This window comes from Esox lucius, chromosome 12, assembly GCF_011004845.1.
Source record: "Esox lucius isolate fEsoLuc1 chromosome 12, fEsoLuc1.pri, whole genome shotgun sequence".
Taxonomy (NCBI): domain Eukaryota; kingdom Metazoa; phylum Chordata; class Actinopteri; order Esociformes; family Esocidae; genus Esox; species Esox lucius.
Genome location: NC_047580.1, coordinates 18,919,754 through 18,947,119, shown reverse-complemented (window position 1 = coordinate 18,947,119; position 27,366 = coordinate 18,919,754). Strand labels below are relative to the sequence as shown.

Here is a 27,366-nt window from a genome sequence, read left to right as displayed (position 1 = left end):
GTAGATATTTGTAAGAAATGGCAGTTCTGAGACCAGAGTTTGTATCCTGTAGCCCAGGGGTCCTGCAAAAGGTGGTGCAATTGGCCAGCACCTTCCAGGTCTAAAGGGGTTAGTAACTGAATAATAAGATACCTTGCCCCATCGCACTTTAGAGACTCCTTGTGGCAGCTTGGGTGCATGTGAGAATGAGGTAGAAGGGCAGAGAGTGGATTCCTTCCGGCACGTAAGGATTCCTGTCTAAACGTCCTGGTTGAGTAAGCAGAGTGGTTAGAACCGATAGGGCATTGGATGCGCGTCGAGAGACACATTTCTCCTCCGGGATTTGGGGTGATCATAAATTGTTCTCAAAAAAATTGTGCGGGGAAAAACAGCAATCAATGGTCTTTTTTCGTCATCATTTGCCTGTATATTACATTGCAACCCATGTAGCGCGTCAGTCTAAGATGTAGTAGTAGCACCAAACTGACTACCACAATCCATGTTTGAGTCTTGACTGCGCTGCCAGCTGAACAGCGTCTGGGAGGCCCTATGGACAAATAAAGCCAGCATCGCCCAGGAAGGGGAAGGCCTCAAGGATTTCTTCTCATCAAGCAGTAGTGACTCCCTCAGGTGGTTTGGCTAGTTGTTGTGTTGAGACAGGGCCATCGCAGAACAATGTTGCCAACCAAAATTCCGCATCTGCAGCATTTAACATACAGTCTCTATGAATGCAGGAACACTGCAATTCCATTTCAGCTGGCTATAGCTGGATCTTTCACAGTCCGGATTGAATCTACACCTCAGTAAGCCTCAGAGTTGGATCTGAATGGTTGCTGGAGGTTTTGCTAACTATACAGTATTATACATGTACTTAGAATGCACTACGGAAGAGTAATAATGACACACATAAAGACTAATATTTTCCAAACACTCATAATTCTGTATGTGAATATTGCTAATGCATTATGAATATGATCACAATCACTACAACATACAGTAGTGCTTCAAAATGCTGGTGACTTTTTTTTAAAGGAATAGTACAGAATTAAAATGAATAAGAATGTAATGTAAAAAAGGTTCTGCATCATAATATTTATTATGGTGTGTTAGCATACTTATAAGCCTATATTAAATCATGTTTAGTGAAGTGATAAAATGCCTACATAGACATAATGCATCAAAAGCTGTTACTGTAGATTTATAAAGGAGTCATTGTTTGCTTTATGTAAATTGAATCTGTCAGCACATTTCATGATGAATCAACACAAAGCTCATTCTTTCTTACTGTTCTTTATTAAAAAAGTTACATAACATAAAAGATGTTGCCTTAAATTCTTACAATTGGCAATTTGGCACTCCTGCATAGATACATTGTAGGATTTTGTCCCAAATGGATTTTGTAGTTTCTTAAATTTTTTTATTTGTTTCACTGTTTTATTAAATAATGCTGTCATTAAAAAAACCTAAATGATAAGATTAATGATGATTCTTAATTTACTAAAAGTGAGCAATAAATTAAGATTTTTCATACAAAAACATCGCAAGAATATTTACATCCTGAATTTGTATTTTGTGAGTATTTAGTGAGATGGAACTAGGCTGACATTCTATCTTCTATTTGATTAACTGTGATTAACAGATTTCTTAACCCAAAGCTTTCATATTTTTTGAACACAGTGGACTACAGTTTGTAGGCTGTACCCTTTGCCAAAGTTTCAAAAAATGTCTTTGTTAAGAAGGAGATATGAGCAAATTGAGATATTTTACAGGTGCACATTAAAGTTTCTCATACAGAAACATGCAAATATATGCAAGAATGAGCTCAGTCTGCTTCTCTAGCCTCTTATTGGAAACGACAGTGTGTTCGGTCTATCTTGCTTAGCTATAAAAGCTTTGGTAACCATTACAAAAACTAGGCCAATGCATTGAGCATTTTTTGTTTTTTCTGTGACTGGAGACTGTAGGTATATAAATCTGTTTTGGAAGTTGTTAGTGTATTTTCAAAACTTTCAGAGAATATAATGAATTGTGATAAAACAACAAAGTGCACAGATAATACACCGAGTTAACTAGAGTTAACTGATTAACTCTGACAGCCCTGATGTTAATAAAATGTGCCAGGGCGGCTCCTAGGGATGCTACAACACACCATAACAAACATTATGATGCAGTAATAATGATGCGCTGCTCATTGATATCACAATGAGGGTCAGTATAATGCTGTATGATCCTTGACGAAAAAGTGACAACAGCAGTTATAAGCACTATATTACTGTACATTATAAGGCATTATGATAATGCTTATAATGCATTAGGAATATTGGAATACAGAGATATCAGTCTATAGGAGTCTTTGTGTGTCACCAACGGTACTTATACTGCATTATTACGTCATCATAGTGCATTATGAGCATATGGACAATGCTGTAAAATTCATTGAGCATTAAAGTTTTGCCAAAGTTACTTAGTAGGACTTCCCAACAAATTGTAGTCCATCTCATACTAAGCATGTGTGGTCTAAAACATATCCCGCCTTTCAAAGGTGGGTATGGTTGTGGATTGTGGTGGCAGCCGTTATATTTTGTGAGACTCGTTAGAGAATATGATGGGATGACCACAGTTCAAGGACAACAGCTCCTGAAATTTGCATCCACATTCAGGAATACATTTCCCATTAGTTTACTTGGAGGATAATATACAAAGGCAAGTTAAGCAAAATCTCTGAATAGGATACAACTTAATGTGACATTTTCAATAAAAAAGTATGCTGCATATGTAACCCTAACTGTTTTTCTAACGTTGACCTAATTATTGTAACCAGCTACGTTAACTATCCTAACCTGCTGCATTAATTCTCCTAAGCTGCTACGACATGTTGATTTCTGACAGGAACTGTATTATGTAGTAAAAACAGTTGTTTTAAAACCCAGTTGTTTTGCTCATGTTTTCAGACCAGTACCAACAGGTGTACTAGACTGAGAAACCTTCCAGTAATGGAACAAGGCATTCTGGTACAACTTCTTTGTTCAATCTGTTAAGTTATTACAGAGACTGAAATTATTTATGACAATTCCATATTGTGCCACACTTGCCAGGGGAAAGGTTAATAAATAAAAGGTTGGAGTAGAACGTGTGTGTTGGAGCCCCATTAGCAGTGGTCAGGGTGGTACAAGGGAGCGGTAGTCTCAGGTAGCTCAGGCACCAATAGGTCTGCTCCTGAGGGAGGCGCTCATTTCACAAGAATCAGGCCTACAGGAGAGAAGAGACAGTTAACTGTTTAAACTAGGCCCTCAGACGTAAGCTACCAACACTGATGCAAAGACCATATGGATATTCGATTCACAATCGAATCTTCTTATCTTTCGATGTTTTCAAGACTCTGGTACCTAAGATTTCCTGTGTGGATCCTCAGTAGATGACTCTGTTTCTTTGACAACTACTGCCTTGGTAACCAACATGTCTGGATGTTGTTGCTTGGCTTCCTGTATTGCAATAGCAAGAGCCTGAGAAGGAACAAATGATATGACATAGTTGCAGAACTCGATGATGAGAGGCCCAGGTCCAAAAACAATTAAGCAACCACTTTTCCCCCCGTCTCCACCTATAATCCCCAAAACATACAACATACCCCGTACAAAAAGAAAGCTACGGCATTTGCCTTGGCTAACCTACTGTAGGTATATTGTCACCCCAGAGAAATCCAAAGCTGTCTCCCTCATTACGGACCCCTGTTTGTTGTTATTGCCCTCAGCAATTCCTGATCACCGTCCTTATTTAAGTTCCTCCTGCCCTCTTATATCTTGTCGGTCATTGTTTTGGATTCCTCGGTTCTCCCTGCACCTGTGTCCTGCCTCCTATAAGCAACGTTACATAATACAACACCTCTTCTTTCGAAAAGCAGTCTGTCTTTATAGGGCGATCATAAAATTAGAGGTTTAATAAAATTAAAGGTTTTTAATTGCTAAATCCCATAATATATTTATAATTACCAGAATTAAATCCATCCTATAATTGGCTGAATGTATACAGTGTGTACATAGATATATCTTGAATGAGTAGATGTCCAAAATTTGGACCGGTGATATATACAGTGGGAGAACAAGTATTTTATACACTGACGATTTTGGAGGTTTTCCCACTTACAAAGCATGTAGAAGTCTGTCATTTTTATCATAGGTACACTTCAACTGTGAGCGATGGAATCTAAAACAAAAATCCAGAAAATCACATTGCATGAATTTGAAGTAATTCATTTGCATTTTATTGCATGACATAAGTATTTGATACATCTGAAAAGCAGAACTTAATATTTTGTACAGAAACCTTTGTTTGCAATTACAGAGATCATACGTTTCCTGTAGTTCTTGACCAGGTTTGCACACACTGCAGCAGGGAATTTGGCCCACTCCTCCATACAGACCATCTCCAGATCCTTCAGGTTTCGGGGCTGTCGCTGGGCAATACGGACTTTCAGCTCCCTCCAAAGATTTTCTATTGGGTTCATGTCTGGAGACTGGCTAGGCCACTCCAGGTCCTTGAGATTCTTCTTACGGAGCCACTGGCTGTGTGTTTTGGGTCGTTGTCATGCTGGAAGACCCAGCCACGACCCATCTTCAATGCTCTTACTGAGGGAAGGAGGTTGTTGGCCAAGATCTCGCGATACATGGCCCCATCCTCCCCTCAATACGGTGTAGTCGTCCTGTCCCCTTTGCAGAAAAGCATTCCCAAAGAATGATGTTTCCCCCTCCATGCTTCACGGTTGGGATGGTGTTCTTGGGGTTGTACTCATCCTTCTTCTTCCTCCAAACATGACGAGTGGAGTTTAGACCAAAAAGCTAAATTTTTGTCTCATCAGACCATATGACCTTCTCCCATTCCTCCTCTGGGTCATCCAGATGGTCATTGGCAAACTTCAGATGTGCCTGGATATGCGCTGGCTTGAGCAGGGGGACCTTGCGTGCGCTGCAGGATTTTAATCCATGACGGCGTAGTGTGTTACTAATGGTTTTCTTTGAGACTGTGGTCACAGCTCTCTTCAGGTCATTGACCAGGTCCTGCCGTGTAGTTCTGGCCTAAACCCACAGCTTCCTCATGATCATTGATGTCCCATGAGGAGAGATCTTGCATGGAGCCCCAGACCGAGGGAGATTGACTGTCATCTTGAACTTCTTCCATTTTCTAATAATTGCAGCAAAAGTTGTTGCCTTCTCACCAAGCTGCTTGCTTTACTGTCCTGTAGCCCATCCCAGCCTTGTGCAGATCTACAATTTTATCCCTGATGTCCTTACACAGCTCTCTGGTCTTGGCCATTGTGGAGAATTTGGAGTCAGTTTGATTGAGTTTGTGGACAGGTGTCTTTTATACAGGTAACGAGTTCAACCAGGTGCAGTTAATACAGGTAATGAGTGGAGAACAGGAAGGCTTCTTAAAGAAAAACTAACAGGTCTGTGAGAGCTGGAATTCTTACTGGTTGGTAGGTGATCAAATACTTATGTCATTCAATAAAATGCAAATTAATTATTTAAAAATCATACAATGTGATTTTCTGGATTTTTGTTTTAGATTCCGTTTCCCACAGTTGAAGTGTACCTATGATTGATGACAGACCTCTACATGCTTTGTAAGTGGGAAAATCTGCAAAACCTGCCGTGTATCAAACACTTGTTCTCCCCACTGTATGTATGCATATACAACCCTGTTTCCAAAAGAGTTGGGATGCTGCGTAAAATGTAAATAAACACAGAATGCTATATTCAATAGAAAATAGTACAAAAAAACAACATATCAAATGTTGAAACTAAGACATTTTATTGTTTCTTGAAAAATATATGCGCACTTTGAATTTGATGCTGGCAACACGTTTCAGAAAAAGGACAGAGGCCACAGTTGTGTAATGCTAAAAGGCAAAACCTGGTTCAATATGAGAACTAATTAGGTCAATTGGCAACATGTCAGTAAAATGATTGGGTATTAAAAGATCATTCCAGAGAGGATGGGTCTGTCGGAAGAGAGGATGGGAAGGGTTCACCACTCGGTGAAAGACGTTGCTGGCAAATAGGTCAACAATTTAAGAATAATGTTTCTCAAACCTAAATTGCAAAGAGTTTGGGGATCTCATCATCTGTGGTACACAATATCATCAAAAGATTCAGAGAATCCAGAGAAATCTCTGTATGCAAGGGACCAGGCTGAAAAACAATATTAGATGGCTGTGATCTTTAGGCCTTCAGACGGCACTGCATTAAAAATAGACACAATTCTGTAATGGACATCACTGCATGGGCTCAGGAACACTTCAGAAAACCATTGTCTGTACATGGCTGCACCACAAATACAAGTTAAAACTCTACCATGTAAAGAAGGAACCATATATAAACAAGAACCAGAGCTCATTTAAGACGGACTGAGGCGAAGTGGAAAACTATCCTGTCAGATTAATCAAAATGTGAAATTATTTTTGGGCGCCACATCCTCTGGACTAAAGAGAAGAGGGGCCATCCGGCTTATCAGCGCACAGTTCAAAAGCCAGTATCTGTGATGGTATGGGGGTGCATTAGTGCACATGGCATGGGTGACTTGCACATCTGTGAAGGCACAATTAATTCTAATGCAGGTTTTGGAGCAACATATGCTGTAATCCTAACCTGAAATCCTACATCAAGCAAGAATGGGAATACATATCAATTTCAAAACTACAGCAGTTGGTCTCCTCAGTTCCCAAATGCTTACATAATGTTGTTAAAAGGAAAAGTGAAGCAACACCTGGGTAAACATGCCCCTGTCCCAACTTTTTTGAAATGTGTTGTTGGCATCAAATTCAAAATGGACATGTATTTTTCCAAAAACAATAACATGTCCCAGTTTCAACATTTTACATGTTGTGTTTGTATTATTTTCAATTAAATATAGGGATAAATTATTTGCACAACACTGCATTCTGTTTTTATTTGCATTTTACACAGCATCCCAACTTTGGAAACGGGGTTGGGAATACAGTTTATTTCACTGCTGGCCTGCCTATTTAAAAAGGTAGGCAACTTATTCATTGTGTGAGTAGTGGTTAAATCTTACTTGCGCATTAGCCCAGGGATGTAGTGTGTGTGTGTGGGGGGGGGGTGACAGGCAAAAAAATTATTAGCCATGATTCTGTGTATGTATGTACAGAGTCTGCTCACCTGCTCCTGGTCAACATCGTCATCTCCTGTGATTATGATCCTCTTTTCAATTCTGGTCTCTGAATAGCCCCCTTTCACAGTCTGGAACAAGCAACAATGTGTTTTGTAACATTTGCCAAATTAAATACTCTTCACAGCCAAGGCCATGGTGCCGTTTGGTGAGTATTAGAAGACCAACGGAACCCAATTATCCTGAAGGTACTAAACGTCATCATATTTGATACCTTGGTCACATGTGTGGTTGCAGAGGTGACATTCTCAGCAACAAGTATTGGAGATCCAGATGCCTCTCTCCTCAAAGTAGACATGTGCACCTGTCAGGACACACAGCCAAAAAGCCTTAATGACATCACACAAGGACGCGCATACACAACTGAGCAAACATACTCCTTACACAGACCACACCCATACATACAATAGCTACACAGTTCGACATACTCACAAATCACATCTTATTCAACATTCTCCAAATCACAAATAAAGAAATACATTAAAAGTGGATGTAAGCCCCTAAAAGTCTCACAATCTGTGTCCTGTAGTTAAAATGGGACAGGTCGGGAATAATGTACTTACAGGGGAAACACCCTCTGTCGTTGAATAAGACGTTTCTCCTATACTGCTTACGGTCACACCGTGATCCTGAAAAACACATTCAAACCTGTGATGCCCATTCTTACACTTTCAAATGTCAACAACGGAGCTTATGCATTAAGCTGTCTGTGCTTTTGGACATGATTCTGAATTTATGTCTTATGCACGGCATTTCTAAACTGATGTTTTGCTTGTACTGACAAATGGAACAGTGTGATGGATAACAGTATATGGAGAATGTTGTTCTACCATCCACCAAATCAAAGTCATTGGTGAAAACCAAAGACACCATAATTTTGAAATTGTGAAATACTAAAATGTTTATGTTGAATTGTTAATAGTTACTTTAAATATAAACACATAGAAAAGATTAATCACTTGAACTGTATTTTTAGCAGTCAGATAGTGTAACTGAATGTTTTATTTAAAAGCAACATTTACATAGTTTACCAAAGTTTGCACTTTAGTAATTATGATGGGCTGGTTTAACATGTGACAGGGTAGACCACAAATCTGAGGTTTGTATGTTTTGAATTCTAATTAAGCATCTCTATACTGTATATTCCCCCAATCTTTATACCTAATGAACAATGGCCTTTACTTAATCAACTGTAACTGATCTCCAGGCAAAATATTTGTTTACCTGACCTGAGAACTCCACAATGGTTGTGGTGACCTCTGACCCATTCGGCTGTGTTTCAACCCTGACGTTGGTCTTCCTCAGTGCATGGCTGGCAACAACATCACTGGCCTCTCTGCTCAGCGCTGTCATTGGAGCCACATACGTTGTCTCTCTCACAGTCTGGTCCCTGTCGACCTTGATCTCAGTCTTCCTCAGTGCGTGAGAGGCGACAACTTCACTAGCCTCTCTGCTCAGCGCTGTCATCGGGGATGTGTAAGTAGTCTCTCTCTGTGACTGCTCTCTGGCAATAGGCACTGACCTCTTTGGTTTTCTCGGCACACCATGCTTCAGGAAAAAATAATAATAATACCTTGCATTGCTGAAAGGTAATCATTACAAGGTTCCAGTGTGAAACAAAGATCTTTACAATGGCTGAACATATATGGGCCAGCTCTTTCCCATCATCCAAGCCTTGACATATGAAAGAAATCCAGCAGAAAACCCAGCTGATTTGGAACTAACAATACTGTGTCCGATGTTAATGTAAAAAGGTAGTATATTTGTCAAGCTAATAATGTATAGATTTATCTATCAACGCTTATTACAATGCTTTTTTTGCCTGTCGAGTGACAAGTTACAAGTATTCTTTACATGTTTTTTCGTGTTCCAAAATTCATTTCACAAGGACTCCCAAGCCAACCATCCCTCTGAAAAACCAGATGGAGCTGAATCATATTGCAACTCCATCTGCAGGGACTCCCGGAATGAAATTAGTGTGCCACGACTAAGGAATTAACATGCAACAGAGTGACGCAACTGCAGTGAAACTGTAAGTCGACAATATGATTTGGTAACCGACAACGCATACCTAGAACAAAAACTTTGCCAGTGTGCTTTACCTCTTGGTGACGGAGCTCCTCGGTGTACAGCTGCTTGGCTGGAGGGCTGCTACTGGCCCCGGTTGGAGGAACTGAGACAACGGGGGTCATGGGCTGCTGAAACTGGTCGATGCTCAGACTGAGGCCCACATCGGGTGACAGAGGCCTCTCGCCCAGCTCCGTCATGCCCCTCGAAAACTCCTCCATGCCTGTGTGGAGGTCCATGAGGACAGTGAAGTCCACCTCGGCCTCCAGGCTAGACGTAGAGCTGACTGTGATGCTGGAACACTTGCGCTCAATTCCCAGGTGGGTTTCCTTCAGGTAAAGGGTCTCATGGTCTTGGTCATCCTCCGACACAGAGCCAATCCGCCGTTCCCACGGCTCCCTCTGATGGGTAGATGGGAGAATAGAGTTTTGTTTGGGTTCAGCAGATCCTAGTGCTGAATGTTACAGTATTTTTTATTATGAAATAAATAACTGAACCCAAACCAGTTCCATTTGAGTCTGTTTCTATTATGGGCTGAAATTAGTACAGAGAGAACCAATCATTCACAAATGAAGTGGGTTGCTGGACATTACAGAGTTGTAGTCGCATTAAACTAAAACATGAATGTACTCCGATGACCATAACAATTGTTGAAGAGGCCAAAAGGAGGGTAGTCTTCTCATAACTATGACAATAATCAGTAAGACAGGTGTCTCAACTATGCAATTGATAGGGGGTGTAAAAGGAATTATATTTTGTTTGCAAACCTTTAATTCATTGGTTATATCACTAACACCAGTTTTACTTGGCTACAGCTGTAAGTATTTTGGGTCAGATGCAAATTTCTTGGTGTGAAAAAAGTCAACTAAATAATGTATGCCGCTTATTTTAGAGAGCCATCATTAGGCCTACTTGAAACTCTGAAAGTCATCCAACTGTTGTAATCAATGTACAGCAATTATCATGAGTGGTCAACTACAGTACTGGGCAAAAGTCTAAGGCTGCCAGAGAAAATGTCACTACCTGAAATAATTACACGACAGCCTACCAAAGCGAACTACTTTAGGTTTTCATTCAAAGCGACCACACATTTTAAGGTAGGATGTTTATTTTATTGATCTGGGTATGACCGTACGAGAATATCTTTTCATTTGCATTTTAAGCTAAAATAAAGCGATAAGAAAAACCTTTTTTTATGTTTGGATAATGAATGACTAAAACAATCTTCTCTGACCTAGTAAAGTGGATACAAGAACTTGAATTTAAAATGTTTATGTAAATAGAATGTGTCATTGAAAATGAACCAACCTCCAAAGGTTCAGTGCTAGTAGATACTATTACAGAGTTTGAAGCTAGCTGAAGAGGTTTTAACTCACCATCGCTTCATCAAAAGATTCCTCATGAATAGCAGGTGTAGGGGGGGTCTCCTGTAGAAGCAAGCATTTATCAGTACCATCATCATTCTTACACACTCAAAAGAAAAGAAAAAAATTCAGTGGTTTGCTTTGACATTTTCTTGGGATTTACTGTTTACTGCAATACCACCTTTGTTTACATTTTGGGTTACTGTTTATGTATATATGTAGTAGTAAACTGTATGTTGACATCACATATTTATGGTTTCCAGACTCATTTTTTTAAACACATTGCCAGCTGTTCCAAGACTAGCACATGTTGCAATCCCAAACCTAAGAGGCTTCATAAAGTCCTGCTAATTCCAGTGAAAAGCTGACTCACCATAAATTCACATGATTATATTTGAACAGTGAGCATAGGATATATTGAAAATAAACATTAACACTAAATAGAATTACTGTATGATGGTAGCCTCTACCAGGCTGTCACTTCCCCTTCAGTATGAAAGCTTGTGAAAGGTCTTTTCAGAAAGAACATAAAAGAAGGTAGAGTATCTAAGCCTTTCCCCCTATTAACAATTGTAATAGACTAATTTAAACATAGGTGGAGATTCAAAACCAAATTCCAAACATTTCCATGTTTGCCCACATGGGGTAATTTAATTTCATCAAATTAAATGGTCAAAATAATTTCTCAAAATATACATAATTTTTATGCTGTATGCTGGCAATGCTAGCACTGTAAAATAGCTAACTCAGGATAATCTGCAGTGCCCTATATAATTATTGGGACAATAGGCATTATTTTTGTCAAATATAAAAATTACTATGAGGTTAGAGTAGATCATTTTTTTTGCTTAAATTTAACGCTGTTGTGTACATATTGGTTTTACCATTTAGAAATTATGACACTTCATACATATTCACACCTAATTTAGGGTACACAAAATATTGGTACAATTGATTTGATAGGTCTTTCTGTTTAATCAGGTGTTTGGTGACATGATTTGTGCAGGCATAAGAGAGCTGCCAAAGTCTAGTATTGTTTCCCTATGGAGTCTGATATTGGTGTCTGTCAACATGAGAACAAAAGAGTTGTCAAGTCAATAAAAACAAAAGAAAAATTAAACCATTATGAAAAATCTGAAAATATATTTCAAAAACACAGAGAAACCTTAATCTTACCAAATTCAACCAATTGGAACATCATTAAAAATAAGAAATGCACTGGTGAGCTCTGGCCAAGGAAGACATTTACAAGGCACGACCGAAGAACGCTCACTATAATAAAAAAAAGGAATGGTTCCGCTACTAACATCCACAGAAAACCTCACCAGCAAAACTACAGAAACAACACTACAAGGTGAAAATCACTAGTTAGCGTTATTACAGGATGGTCAGTACCTAAAAGAGATTGCAGAGTTGTCTTATGGACACATGAAAAAATCTGTTTGTAAGCTTTTGTTGTCCTGAAAAGGGGGGACTATGTATAATAAAAGCTGCAATTTTCTTTTTTATGGATGAAGCCAATATGTACACAAATAGCCTAAAATAAAATGTGATAACCTATACTATAACCTCATAGTAATTGCTTGATAAAATTACAATCTTCTAGAGTATGCTTACTCTTCCAATAATTACAGAGGGCACTGTGTCCATTCAGAAACAATCAGCCAGCAGCCACTGCAAATAAGCACTCCACTCATGCCTACTTTTCCAATATGAACTTCCCATGCTCTCGACAACAATGTGAGCAAGGCCTGGAAGCCAAGGCTAGTGCGATGCTAATGTCATGCACTGTTAAGATTAGATAACAATACCTTCCAGCAATCTGGTAATTGTATACTGAGGTCCAGTGTACAATTACCGGCCCTGAAGTATGTCTGGAAAATCTGCAGCCAAAAATGTGTGCATAACACGTCATAATACAAATAATATTTGTTATTACTGCAGAGATGCCAACCTTCAACATTTTCGCTAAATGTCCAAATTGCATTGTTTGCTAACTGTTAGTGGCTTCAAAGAAAGGAGATTGTGTCAAGGCATATTACTCCATGCAACAGCAACCACCTTTAGTCAGGGAGGTAAGAGTATGATGTTGAAAGGAGAGACCAAGTATTAACATGGTGACCAACAGAAGCCAGAAGCTTAAGCAATGGAAACCTTACTTAAAGGCACCACCAGTTTCAGAAATGGACAAGCAGATGTTTAGCTTTGCAAAAGGGAACGAGAGCCAAGAGCTTCCTGGGCCAAGAACGTGTTAAGTCTTAATGTTATTGGCCAATGAGAATGTGAAGGGACATAGGCTTTTAGCAGTTTTTTCATATAAAGCTGCATGATTTCTACATGAGTATATTCAAGTGGATAAAAACGGGTTGTGATCGCACATGCAATGGTTTAGTTTCCAGTGATAGACAGGCAGGTTAGGCAGATGGTGTTACCGCTTGTTTCTTCTTGGTTGCTTCCTGGCTTGAGTTCCTGCTATGGCTGTTTAATTCGTTGGCTTTCTGCCTGTTGCGAACTCCCGTCTCCCTGGACCAGTAGGGTTTCAGGGGTAGGGTTGATGGGGGAGATGAATGGGAGGCTGACACCTTGGACCCAAAGGAAGAGTTGTCTTTAAGATCTGGGTAAACCTCGGGACATCCTCCATGTATAAGCCTTCCACTGTCAGTCCATAAACACAATCCACCATTGTCTCTTCCATCTTTGTTTTCAACTGTCCCGTGTAACTCATTATCTGGCTGCCAGTGCTTTGCAACCTTGGTGTGCCTGCTGGTGTTTGTCATCTCGCTGTTTTTCGCTTTGTCAGAACATGCTGTAGAAAAACCACCTGGTCTTTCGTTGGTTTCTGTAGGTTCCTCTGATGATTGCATTACCCGAAAGTCATCTGCTTTTCCGGCTATGCCTCCTTCAGCTTGGGTTTGCATTTGAGGCTGGATGACACATTTGTTCCACACTTTATTCAAATACTTCTTTGATCTCTGTGGTTTGAGAGGAACTATTCGGGGGATTTTGGAGTGTGCTGTGCTTCCAGTTTTGATGGAATTGTTTCCCCTCTCTGGTTTTAGGCCTTTTGTTTCCCAAGTTCCAGGTTCACTGATCTCCCTCTTCCTTTCAGACTGACTTTGACTTTGGTTACCCTGGTTTACAGATTCCATAGCGATGTGGTGATCGCAATTGTTTCCTTTCTCATGGTATGAGCTGAGCTGATACAGACTCTGCTTCAACTGCTTGTTTTTCAGTTCAATCCTCGGTTTGGAAAAGAGGTTATCTGATGCAGGTGAATCAAATCCATTCTCTTGAACACTGTTCTTTAAGAAAAAAGTCTGCTGAATAGCATCATCCATGGAGTGTAAATCATTATGTTCAGGCGAAGTCAAAACTGTTGCTTGTCTTTGGGATATCAATTCATTGCCAACTGCTTCAGTTTTCTCCAAATCCTGTGATGAAGTTATAGGCTTCATCGCTCTTATTTTTCCAACTTGCACATCCTCAGACACCATACAAATAAATGTATCAAAGGATTGATTCTGTTCCTCTTTTGAGCTTCCTTGACCAACATCTTGATTTTTACCCAATATGGAATCCAAAGAGGCCTATATATTGATATAAACACAGATTAATTAAGTGTTCTTGTACTATTTTAATACATTAGTAATGAGTGTGTTACATTACGAAAAAGACTGGATGGGTTAGAGCAATCTGACCCTTTTTAAGTTGCAATTGTGGCAATATTTTTACACTTATGTTGTCCTTTCAGACAAGGGAGCCATTTTCCCCTTTGCTTTATTATCAGAATTTTGCAAAAGAAGCCAACAACTTCTAGGTAGGAGATGAAAAAACAGAGTACAATGGAGATATACAGTGTTTCAAATAATTGTGAGATTTTAATCTTTCTGGCATTATACCTACTATCATTATATTTTGAAGAAGAGAACACTAAAAAGACGCTCAATGAAGTGTGCAAACCACACCCGTAAATGTTCAAATGAGTATATTATGAAGTAGCTGGGCTTGGTCTGAGCTAGGCTGTGTTGTTCTGATAAGTGCTTGGGATGGGCATGCCCAGTGTTTACCCACAGGGGGACCAATGGGGTTGTTTAATGGGCTGGAGAATTAGTTTACAGTACAACAGGATTTTATATTAGAATGTTGAAACCTTCCCCTCCTTACTTGTTTCCTCTCTGGGGTGCCTCCGGGGGGCGTGGCAGAGGACAGGCGTTTCTCCCTCTGTAACAGTTTGCTGTTGGGCTCTCTGAGAGCTCTCTTCAGCTCATTGATGCTGGCCTGGTGCTTCTGCAGGACATCCTCAGGCTTGTCCAGGAACTGCTGCTAGATAGGAGATCACAGGCTGGTGTTAGAATACTGTACGCACCACTTCCATTTCAGATACCTCAGAAATGGAACTTGATATGGACATTTGAAGGGTTGTCAAACAAACAGTATTCCTTTTTTGATTATTATTATACATACATTCAATTTCTGTAAGGAGCTCATAAAATGAATGCTATAACAAATATCCAATCTGTTTCTGCTATGGAATGAGACTAAAACTGCAATGAATAGATGAATATTGCAGCATAGACATGGACCCCATTACACTCTAGAATAATATAATGCTGAAGTGCCTTGTTTCTTAATTCCGCCCTTGAATTAATGCAAGAGATATTTAGAATTCTCCAGATGACAGGGAGAAACAAGTCAAAACAAATGTTATGTAATCATTGGTACAGTTATTTAAATTAATATGAAGATTGAAATGTTTTCTTCAAGACTTTCAATGCTTTATTGTAAAACTGTATTATAAAATAGTGAAACGTAATGTGGAACTTTGACTATGAAGACAACACTGTGTATAAAGCCGGATACTGTCTACTATAGGCTTTGTGTATGTCAATGGTGTGTGACCTGTTATTGACAAAATATTTTGAGTATAAGATCAAGCTCATAAACAACGGTAGCCACATTGACCAAAAGGGTGCAATAATTCTTGAAGGCGCTGTATTACACCCCCCATCTACCACCTATTGAATGACATGGGCACAATGAGATATAGGTGGGGGAGAGGTCAGAGAGAGCGTGCACTGCCACGAAAACAGGGAAAGCAGTACCTTTTGGTGGGGGCATGGGGTAGCCAGATCCTGGTCTGACTATGGTGGGCAAAGTGGGCAAGGCAGTTTGGGTGGAGTAAGGCCAGGTGGAGGAGGTGGGGGGCGGGGCACATGCAGAGACAAAAGGGCAGTGAGCCAATAAGGCAGGCAACTACACACACACACACACAGAGGTTGAATCCGCAATGGACAAATCTAGTATTGGGACACAGATGTACAGCGATATGCTGCATAATAGGAAGGCTACAACTGGCAAGGAAAGACTCTGTGTTCATTTCTACCAACACTTTCAGGGCATATAATGCTTCTCTTATGAATATACTTAAATTTCTCATGCACTCCTAAAAAAGTGAACTTCCAAAAAAAACTTTTCCACTGTTCATTACATAATCTACTTTTGGGGAAAGAAAACTGTATTGAGAAAAGTGTTGGCCCAGTTAAATAACACTCCATGGGCATCCATTACCTTACCACAGGGTTTCCTCTCCCCATGGGGAAGAGAAATAATGACCTGACCCTAGTTTAAAAGAAAAAGGACCACGATTTAGGATGATTCCAGATCTAGCTTCCGGCTTAAGATTTCATCTTACACAATTGCTAAAAAAAGCTTGAAAGTTACCAACATTCTGGTAGTTAGTAAACAAGTAAACAATGAATGTTCCAGTAATGAGCAGCTCTAAGAATGAGACCTAGTAAAAGCCTAGGTAACAAGACGGTACAAGACGGAACAGGCTGAACAGAGATTTAAATAACAATGAAACACAGAGACAGACAGGCTAAACAGACAGACAGACACAAGTGATCACTGACAGAGTACCTCAGGCTTTGAGTCTACCGGCGAGCCTGCATCCTCACCCTACACGTGAGGAGGGGGGAGAAGAGAAGCGGTTGGTTAGTGAGGGGTAGGAAGCCACAGCACCAAGATGAAGGAGAGAATTTAGGAGAGCAAAGTGTGCAGAGTAACAACAGGGTGAAGAGAAAGAGGGCATGTTAGATATGCCGAGGAGGTTTCGCACAGAGCTTTCTTTAGTGAGGAGTGGAAGGAAGGTAAGGAGAGAGGGTACATGGGAAAAGTAGTCAAATGAAAGGGATTTCAGTTAGTCAAGGGCTCACATGGGATTTTCTCAGTGTGCGCTACAGGGGCTGTGTACTAATTTCAAAACATTATTTAGACATTGATGGAGCTGAAGCTATAAGGGACGATTATATATTGGTTATTCTGCATTCAATAATTATATTATAATTATATCATGTAAGGAATATAATAAAAAAACACTATCTTGATGATCTTGTTTTATATATTTTTTTGTTACTAATCGTATTAATAGTGTGGCTCCATGGCCATGAGATTGGACTTCCATTCTGTTTCCCCAGCAGTAGTTCCCTCCACTTCTGCTTCTGCCATCAGGTCTGTGTGTTTCTGGTTGTGTGCGTGCTTCTCAGAAAGTTGACAGTCAGCTAAATGTTGTAGATTAACTTAGCTTTAACATGTCAATACCTTAACTTCATTAATGTTCTCCACAGTTGCTTGTGCTTCAACTGTCATCCTGATGAATTGTCCCACAGACCACTAAGGGAAGAGGTGTCTGACGCAGCCATAATAAAAAAAAGGGGGGATCTAACAGTAAAACGCTAGACTTTATATTCATGCATATGTATTACTGTACATATGTATTACTGTAAATATGTGTTACTGTGCATATGTATTACTGTACATATATATTCCTCTACATATATATTCCTGTGCATATGTATTACTATGCATATGTATTACTGTACATATGTATTACTGTAAATATATATTCCTCTACATATATATTCCTGTGCATATGTATTCCTGTGCATATGTATTCCTGTGCATTTATATTCCTCTACATATATATTCCTGTGCATATGTATTCCTATACATATATATTCCTGCAAATATGTATTAATGTACATATATAGTCCTATACATATGCATTACTGTTCATATGTATTCCTGTACATATGTATTACTGTGCATATGTATTCCTGCATATAGTATGCAGTAATAAGAATGCACATTGTTGTTTAAATAAATAAATACAAACCCGATTCCAAAAAAGTTGGGACATTGTACAAATTGGGAGTAAAAAAGGAATGGAATAATTTACAAATCTCATAAACTTATATTTAATTCACAATAGAATATAGATAACATATTGAATGCTGAAAGTGAGACATTTTGTAATGTCATGCCAAATATTGGCTCATTTTGGATTTCATGAGAGCTACACATTCCAAAAAAGTTGGGACAGGTAGCAATAAGGGGCCGGAAAAGTTAAATGTACAAATAAGGAACAGCTGGAGGACCAATTTGCAACTTATTATGTCAGTTGGCAACATGATTGGGTATAAAAAGAGCCTCTCAGAGTGGCAGTGTCTCTCAGAAGTCAAGATGGGCAGAGGATCACCAATTCCCCCAAGGAGTTTCTCAGAGAAAAATTGCAAAGAGTTTGAAGTTATCATCATCTGCAGTGCATAATATCATCCAAAGATTCAGAGAATCTGGAACAATCTCTGTGTGTACGGGTCAAGGCCGGAAAACCATACTGGATGCCCGGGTTCTTCGGGCCCTCAGACGGCACTGCATCACATACAGGAATGATACTGTAATGGAAATCACAACATGGGCTCAGGAATACTTCCAGAAAACATTGTCGGTGAACACAATCCACCGTGCCATTCGCCGTTGCCGGCTAAAACTCTATAGGTCAAAAAAGAAGCCGTATCTAAACAGGATCCAGAAGCGCAGGCGTTTTCTCTGGGACAAGGATCATCTAAAATGGACTGTGGCAAAGTGGAAAAGTGTTCTGTGGTCAGACGAATCAAAATTTGAAGTTCATTTTGGAAAACTGGGACGCCATGTCATCCGGACTAAAGAGGACAAGGACAACCCAAGTTGTTATCAGCACTCAGTTCAGAAGCCTGGATCTCTGATGGTATGGGGTTGCATGAGTGCGTGTGGCATGGGCAGCCTACACATCTGGAAAGGCACCATCAATGCTGACAGTTATATCCAAGTTCTAAAACAACATATGCTCCCATCCAGACGTCGTCTCTTTCATTTTCCAACATTACAATGCCAGACCACATACTGCATCAATTACAATGTCATGGCTGCATAGAAGAAGGATCCAGGTACTGAAATGGCCAGGCTGCAGTCCAGATCTTTCACCCATAGAAAACATTTGGCGCATCATAAAGAGGAAGGTGCGACAAAGAAGACCTAAGACTGTTGAGCAACTAGAAGCCTGTATTAGACAAGAATGGGACAACATTCCTATTCATAAACTTGAGCAACTTGTCTCCTCAGTCCCCCAGAACTTTTTTGAGATGTGTTGATGCCTTGTAATGTAAAATCAACTTATTTTCCCCTTAAAGTGATACATTTTCTCAGTTTAAACATTTGATATGTCATCTATGTTGTATTCTGAATAAAATATTGACATTTGTAACTTCCTCATCATTGCATTCTGTTTTTATTCACAATTGTACAGTGTCCTAACCTTTTTGGAATCGGGTTTGTACTTGGAAGGACAGATTTTGCACACAATCAGGGGCATTCATATCTACTGTCCTAATTAGCTAAAATGGCCTGCTCTCCGTGTCTTCTCTTTATCATGACTTGTCAAACTATCCTTTTAACTGTGGTCAGTGACCCTGACAACAGGGAGTACTCAAGGACAAAGCCAGCCATCATCTAGAAGTATAGGGACGGCCACCATGGCCTTGCCTTGCACCTTGAGCTCCATGGACCTGGTGAATGTGGCAACACCATCATTCTCCTCATTCTGATCCTGGTACTCCTGGTCTTGGTACTCCTGATCCTGGTCTAGATCCAGACTGCCCTCTTGGTCCAGGTCTTCCCTGGACAGGAACTGGGTGTGATCACTGGAGCTGCGCTGGGACAGCTGGTCCGTGCACTCTCCCTGGGCAGAGCCTGTGTGGGGGGGGGGTAAGGTACAGAGTGCATAAGGGATGGCACAAACATGATGGCAAGTGAGGTCAAAGTTGTCTCTGCACTAAATTATGATTTATCAAGATTATCCATACTTCTCATATTAGTTTTGATTTGATTCTGGCATCAGAAAATCATGGCTGAAGTCATTCAAATATGCTATCTGTAATTATCAGCCTATTTTGACTAAATTTACTGGCACAAACGAAGCACAAATGAACAAGACTATTTTCGTTGATTTTGGAGTATGTTGGGGGGCTGAGTATAAAATATTCTTTAAAATCTATAAAATGATAGCAGCACAAGATAATTTTCTTACGGCACAAACCAGCACAAACGGAGCACAAATGCAGGTCCATTTTCAGTACAATCAGATAATATTATGTCTATTCCACCAACCACTGCAATTTACTGATGCACATCTATAAATACAACATGACCTACCTGACAGTGGGTTGTATAAAACGTACATTTTATATTCTAAGTGATGGTGTTTTTGTAATTATATGACCATCATTAGCTGATACCGTGATGACAGCCACTTAACAAAAACATGTCAGTGCTGTCCAGATTTGAATGTTTCCTTTAAATGTATATCAATGTGATGTCCACCATCAAACAATTGACATGAGCAGCAAATCTTTAAGAGAAAATGTTAATTGAATAAATGTAACTGTAGAGAAATAACAAAAAATTTAAATAACACACTTAAGGAAAGGTTATGAGTGTACAGTATGCATGTACATGTGACTGTTATAGTGTGTATAAGGACTTATTTGTTACACTATGTTTTCCGTGTTCATGTGTCTGTTTAGAGTCCTGCTTTGCTGTGAGGTATTAAAAAAATAAAAAATATCATCAAATTGTACTGCTTGCAGAATTCACTGTTGCCATAGCCCTACATAGTCTTGTGAATATGCTTGCATATCTTCTAGGCTTGCATGGGGACTGCAAGAAAGTCCCTGGTGGCAGACCTTGTTTAGGTAAGTATGGAAGCCTGGGCTGTATCATATTTGAATGAAGAGACAATTGGGACTCCAATAATAATTCTCAGAAAATAAAAGTGATGCAGCAGGTCTCCCTCTACTTTAAAAGTCTTGTTAAGGGTAAGGTCTGCTTCTCTGTTTTCAGACAGCTTCATCCATGCTAAAGCTTACTTGGCTGCATTTGATAGATGAGACAAGATCCAAGCCTAAATAACTAGAACAATTGATGTGTGGGTCCAAAATACAGAACATATACAGTACATCTACTGTATATATTTCCTCTCAATGCGCTTAGTTTTAATGGTATATAGAACCAGATAGCTGTTTATCACCCATTCTGATATTGATTATAACTCCTTGCTTAGATTCTCATTTAGCTAACTGGCTTTGGGTTCTATGATTTAGAGCTTTTATTAAATAACACTTCTATTGAGAACTATCTCTAAATCACAATAATGGCAAGTTTATTTTGTTTATTTTTCAACAGCAATCTATTATTAACATCAAAGGTTTCAGTGAAATCTGATTTCAACAGTCATCTTGTTAATCTGAGTGCCATTCTATATATGTTAAAAACATGTTTTCATTTTATTTGGCCCAACCAAGTTCTCTTCATCGGTTTCCAAGAGCAAGCAACAAAATTACTGTGTGGATGAGGGCTTTCCAATGTTTAATCTTCAGCAATTGCTTTAACTTCCTGCTGGATCTTTGACTCTACCAATTTGGAGTTGCTATGATAAGACAAGGTTGTAACTACCATCAAAGTAGTGATAGTAATTATTGTATGTGAGTCCGGACCTACCTCCATCCACACTGCGGGGTAGCAGATACCTCTTGCTAACTGATCGATCAAACTGTGGAGCTGGGCGGTCGATCAGTGAACTGGCCTGACGAGACTGGGCCTGGGTCCGCCCACTGTAGCGAAATTTGGAGCCAATCACCAGGAAGCCCTTGGGAGGGGGTTCTGGAGACACCAACCTATAGGAAAACTCTGTTTGACTATGAAGACTTAAAGAGTTTGCCACGATTATGATAAGATTTTAAATTACACGCTAACAGAAGACATACCAAGAGTGTATCCTTCATGACCTTGAAGTTTTCTAAATGTTTTGTGGATGTGATTCGAATATGATACTGCCATTTCAAAATGAAATACCACAACAAACATTTTAAATTGAGCCCAAGATTTGTGTTTCAACTTGTACATTTTGGCCAGAATCGCCTTCTGTGTATTTGAAAATAAGATTGAATTCCTTGATTATAGTGTTCTAAACCTTTTTCAGTTACATTGGGCACAAATGTTTGACTGCGGCACTTTCACAAGCATTGGCAAAAATTGCAGAATGCATATTTAATGTTACCTACTGTGAGACGTAAACATACGTAAACACAACCCAATGCCAATTTTAGTAATAGTATACATCTAAAGTATCTCTAACACTTCTTGAATGTTGATGTCAAGAAAACATGTTATTGGCTTAGATCTGGGGTAACCATGCCTAGATTCTATAGATATAAAGAGTGCCAAAACAGTTGAAACTACATTTGAAATTGATAAAATGAAACTGTGTCATAGGAAGGTATTGAGTGTTGTTTGATCAATGGAGCATGCTCTGTGGGATGCTTAGGGTGTCCAGTGGGGTGTTTCTGTGCACGTGTACTTTCCTGTGTCACTTGATGGGCAACTGCCTACCTGAAGAAGGTGTGGTGTTCAATGCAGACCTTCCACAGGCGTTTGGAAGCCCGGTGGTTGGGCAGCTTGAAGCCGATGGTGCTTTCAAACTGTTCATACTGGGGGGTGGAGGGCAGGAGTGGGGGATGAGTGGGGGATTAAAGGAGTGAACCGAGGAAGTGAATGAACACGTGTGTGTTTGTGTGTGTGTGTGTGTGTGTGTGTATGTGTGGAACCACTGCTTAAAGCAAAGAAATTGCTGAGTGTCATAAGACAATGTTATTTTCAGGCCCAATTGCTAGAGTACTTTAGCTTGCGAACTGCCAAAGTACACTACTAGCAAATTACGGTCATAATTAAATCAGTTCCTGGCTAAACATCAGTTTTTGTCTAATCTTATTAGATTTCAGTGGCCCAAATAACCAGGTAAGGTGTGAAGAGGAATAACCAAAGCTGGAACAAAAACTGGGCCGTTGTTGAATCTTCCAGCAGGATGTTCCAAAGCACAACTCAAAATCAACACACAAATGGTTCACTGACCACCGAATCAAGGTTTTTTCATGAACATCCCTGGCCCCTGACGTAAACTCCATAGAAAATGTGTTGGGTGAGCCCAAAAGGAGAGACCACAAGTGTGAATCTCGGAATCTGAAGGATCTTGAGAGATTCTATACAGAGGAATGGTCTCAGTTCCCTTGCTATGTGTTCTCCAACCTCATTACGCATTACAGGAGAAGACTCAGAGCTGTTTTCTTGGCAAAGGGAGGTTGAACAAAGTATTCCCTTAAATGGGAAGGGGAGCCTACAGCTGTGTCACACACATATTTTGCATATATATTTTTTTTATTATGTATTTGAGCACGTGTTATAATTTTTTTCAATTGTTTAACAATGTTTTTGTTAATATTTTGAATTAAAGATCAAGAGGATAAAAAATGTATAAAAAAAATTCACAGCTCATTTTGCTTGACCAAGGGTGCCAATATTAGTTGAGGACACTGTACTGTATCATACATCAAACAGCAGTACTGAAAACTGGTTACATAAAGCAATCCTACAATCCCTGAATGAAGATCAGGGTCAGATTAGCATTCTGTATAAGCTGTACATAGACACTGAGAAGCAGAAAACAGACGAAAGCGTTTGATAGATAATCATGTTAGCAGTTGAAAATCGTAGCCAACCAAATTAGACATTAACATTTCAAGTAATCAAAGTCACTAATGAAAGTATATCCTTATAAGCTACCCACCATGCTTTGAAGTCAATGCATGGTAGCAGAAGGCCATTTCCAAGAGCACAAAATGTGCCACATCTTCCTAATTTTTGGAGTAACAAATAACACCACCAGAATAAACACCCCACATTGAAACACATTATGTTCAATTATTCTGCGGCTTGCTGAGTCCCCAGATAACATTAAAAAGTGACCCTTTAGTATAATTCAGTTGAATAATGTTCAATAATGGCTAACATTAAGCTAGCAAAGGACAATTGGCACATCAGGTCACAGCAACCATACTTGGAAAAACTATGGTAAAAACACAAAACAACTGATTCCTCTAAAGGTTGACCTTTTTAATATTTCATGCTTTGTGGCACTCTTGACTGTTTTGCAGAGTTAGCATATAGTGAAGTGCTATCTCTAACAACATGCATAATGAATGTGAAAATATAAGGTAATATGGTCCATCTACCTCCCCAGGGCGTATTTTGATGTAGAAGTTGCTCCTCTTATAGGATATTTTGAGGATCTTCGGCCAGGCAAAGCGGTTGATTCTCAAACGGTCACGGTAGATTAGAAGTCCATTCGCACTGACGCCAAGCATGATGTCAATACCCTCTGAATCCTATCAGGAACAGAGGGTGCAACAGGTGCGAAAGAAGCTTGTAGATTGCAAAGAAGTGTTTGTGTCACTATTATAAGTATCCAATCCAGACATATACAATTATGTAATATGATCTCTAGGGTTACAGTTAGGTTGGAAAAGGCTATCACATCACGTTTTTATCATGTGCATTGCATTTTCCATTATGTAGAAATGCGCGCACACACACACACATATGCTATCCTTGCGGGGACCCAAACTATGATTTAAATTGAAAGATTTTTTCCCTAAACCTAACCCCATAATCTTAATACACATTTTTACTCTAACCCAAATGGTTACATTTACCCTAAACCTAACGTCTACGCCAAATACAGATTTCTTTATTATGGTAAATCCATAATATCCTACTCTCCCCAACAGAATCGTTAAAATTGTACACACATCGCCACCAAATCCCACCACAAACAAACACAATTTGGAAATCTGTTCCTAGCTCATACTGTACCTTAGCGTGATGCAAGTCTACACCGTACATGGAAAGCTTTTTGGCATTTTCTAGAAAGTTCACTTCTGCCTCTGCTGGACTCATTCCCCTAAGGTAGAACACAGAATTTTTACTTTGACATCTCACAACACAACTAATAGCCCTTACAATTAAGAAAACAATTTGTCTTGTTCAGGTTTGGTTATGTGTTTGAGTTATGGTAAACAAGTTTGTCAAGGGAATTAGTGGTTGAGGCACTCAAGTTTAGGGCTACTGCATGTTTGAGGGTAAAATAAACTATGTCAGTTATGTGTAACTTTCATAATACAGCTCTGGCAAAAATTAAGAGACCACTGCAAAATTATCAGTTTCTCTGGTTTTACTATTCATAGGTATGTGTTTGAGTAAAGTGAACAGTTTTATTTTATTTTATAAACTACTGACAACATTACTCCCAAATTCCAAATATAAATATTGTCATTTAGAGGATTTATTTGTAGAAAATAACAACTGGTCAAAATAACCAATAAAATATGCATTGTTTTCGGACCTCAAATAATGCAAAGAAAACAAATTTATATTAATTTTTCAACAACAAAATACTAATGTTTTAACTTAGGAAGAGTTCAGAAATAAAAATTTGGTGGAATAACCCAGATTTTTTATCTCCAACAATCTGTCACATTGCTGTTAGGTGACTTTATGCCACTCCTGGCACAAAGAAGCTCTGCTTTGTTTGATGGCTTGTGACCACTCATCTTCCTCTTGATCAAATTCCAGAGGTTATATCTCCCACTGACATTGGTAAGTACACTGTCTGGAGATTGGGCTGGTCATGACAGGGTCTTGATCTGGTGGGCCTCCATCCACACCTTGATTGACCTGGCTGTGTGGCATTGAACATTATCCTGCTGGAAAAAACTATTCTCAGAGTTGGGGAACATTGTCAGAGCAGAAGGAAGCAGGTGTTCTTCCAGGATAAGCTTATACTTGGCTTGATTCATGCATCCTTCACAAAGACAAATCTGCCTGATTCCAGCCTTGCTGAAGCATCCCCAGATCACCACTGATCCTACACCAAATTTCACAGTGGGTGTGAGACACTGTGGCTTGTAGGCCTCTCCAGGTCTCCGTCTAACCATCAGATGACCAAGGGTTGGGCAAAGCTGAAAGTGACTCATCAGAGAAGATGACCTTACTCCATTCCTCTACGGTCCAATCCTTATGCTCTTTTGCAAACTTCAGCCTGGCTCTTCTTTGCTGCTCATTGATGAAGGGCTTTTTTCTAGCTTTGCACCACTTCAGCCCTGCACCTAGGAGCCTGCACTTCACCCCAGCTGCTGTTTGCCATTCTTTTTGTAGGTCACTTGATGTCATCCTAAGGTTGTTGAGTGACATTCGAATTAGTTGACAGTCATTTCGGTCAGTGAACAGTCGTTCTCGCCCTCTGGCAGTCTGTAGCTTTGTTGTCCCCAATATCTGTTGCTTGACCTTGTTCTTATGAACCGCCGTCTTTTAAATTTTGAGGATGGAAGCAACCTGACGTTCACTATATCCCTCTGCCAGTAAAGCCAGAATTTGTCATGCTGAATAGTTATTTTTTTATTCAAATTACCTTTGAGGTACTACTTGCACAACCTTCCAGCTGGTCCTATTGCAAGAGGATAGTGATGACCACAGCAGTGGTTTTTATACTTTTCCTCGTTAAATTAGATTTGGTTCAGTTAATCACCTAATCAGTACATCATTAAGTAAAATGAGGTGTGCCTGTGTTGGAATTTAACAGAAACTGGAATGGAATGGCTGCCGTACTTATAGAGATGCTGATTTAAGAAAGATTTGGAATGGTCTCTTACTTTTTTCCAGAGCTGTATATGGAGAATATTACCCAATTGGTAATCACTTGGTACCAGATGCCTAACAGTGAAGGTCTTGAGAAATAAAACAAACTTGTGTAATGTTCACTGAAAGATAATGGGCCGGAGTGAAATGCTGATCCCAAATTCTAGTCCCAGCCCGCCTCCCGGTACGTTGATACTTGTCAATAAAAACAGTGTCTACAATGCAGTTGTTAGGTTATTAATAGGGATTTGCATCTTAACCTTGCACACCTACTCGATATATATCAGGATATGTCTGCACCAATATGATACAGGATCTATACGTTTTAGTTTGAAATGATTTGGTGCAATTCGGATTGATTAGAACCAATTAATATGATTCAGTTCAGTGTGCTGCAGTAGTAACATTTCTCCCTCCTCTGCTGGCACTTCTCATCTACTTCACTCCTCCTTCAGTATTGTATTATTTATAGAGGTCCCGCACTGATGTCTCCGCCCCTGAAACACTAATGAATTGAACTGAGAAAGGGAAGGGACTTGGTCCTCCCATGTAGTTCTGGGCTGATTCCTCACCGTTCTCATGATCATTGCAACTCCACAAGATTAGATCTTGCATGGAGCCCCAGACCGATGGAGATTGACAGTGCTTTTGTGTTTCTTCCATTTGCGAATAAACACACCAACTGTTGTCACCTTCTCACCAAGGTGCTTGGCGATGGTCTTGCAGCCCATTCCAGCCTTGTGTAGGTCTACAATCTTGTCCCTGACATCCTTGGACAGCTCTTTGGTCTTGACCATGGTGGAGAGTTTGGAATCTGATTGATTGCTTCTTTCGACAGGTGTCTTTTATACAGATAACAAGCTGAGATTAG

The 27,366-nt window shown here is 39.6% G+C and overlaps 1 protein-coding gene across 4 annotated transcripts in view; it reads right to left on the bottom strand.

The window, feature by feature from the left end:
* Positions 1-1,033: 1,033 nt before the first annotated feature.
* si:dkey-178k16.1 (protein 4.1) overlaps positions 1,034-27,366 on the bottom strand; it is a 54,229-nt gene continuing 27,896 nt past the window's right edge. Inside the window, exons 8-22 of one of the 4 annotated variants that reach the window (XM_020051413.2) lie at positions 24,675-24,762; positions 24,035-24,187; positions 22,359-22,456; positions 21,468-21,643; positions 19,462-19,661; positions 16,515-16,553; positions 14,760-14,918; positions 10,608-10,658; positions 9,267-9,632; positions 8,389-8,712; positions 7,728-7,793; positions 7,379-7,468; positions 7,155-7,235; positions 3,366-3,482; positions 1,034-3,228 (exon numbers count right to left, since the gene is read on the bottom strand). In XM_020051413.2, coding sequence (XP_019906972.2) covers positions 3,366-3,482; positions 7,155-7,235; positions 7,379-7,468; positions 7,728-7,793; positions 8,389-8,712; positions 9,267-9,632; positions 10,608-10,658; positions 14,760-14,918; positions 16,515-16,553; positions 19,462-19,661; positions 21,468-21,643; positions 22,359-22,456; positions 24,035-24,187; positions 24,675-24,762 — 2,008 coding nt within the window. In that variant the 3' untranslated portion in view covers positions 1,034-3,228. The remainder of the gene's footprint in view (positions 3,229-3,365; positions 3,483-7,154; positions 7,236-7,378; positions 7,469-7,727; positions 7,794-8,388; positions 8,713-9,266; positions 9,633-10,607; positions 10,659-14,759; positions 14,919-16,514; positions 16,554-19,461; positions 19,662-21,467; positions 21,644-22,358; positions 22,457-24,034; positions 24,188-24,674; positions 24,763-27,366) is intronic. The other 3 variants (XM_010891798.3, XM_010891799.3, XM_010891801.3) reach the window with 3 other exon arrangements.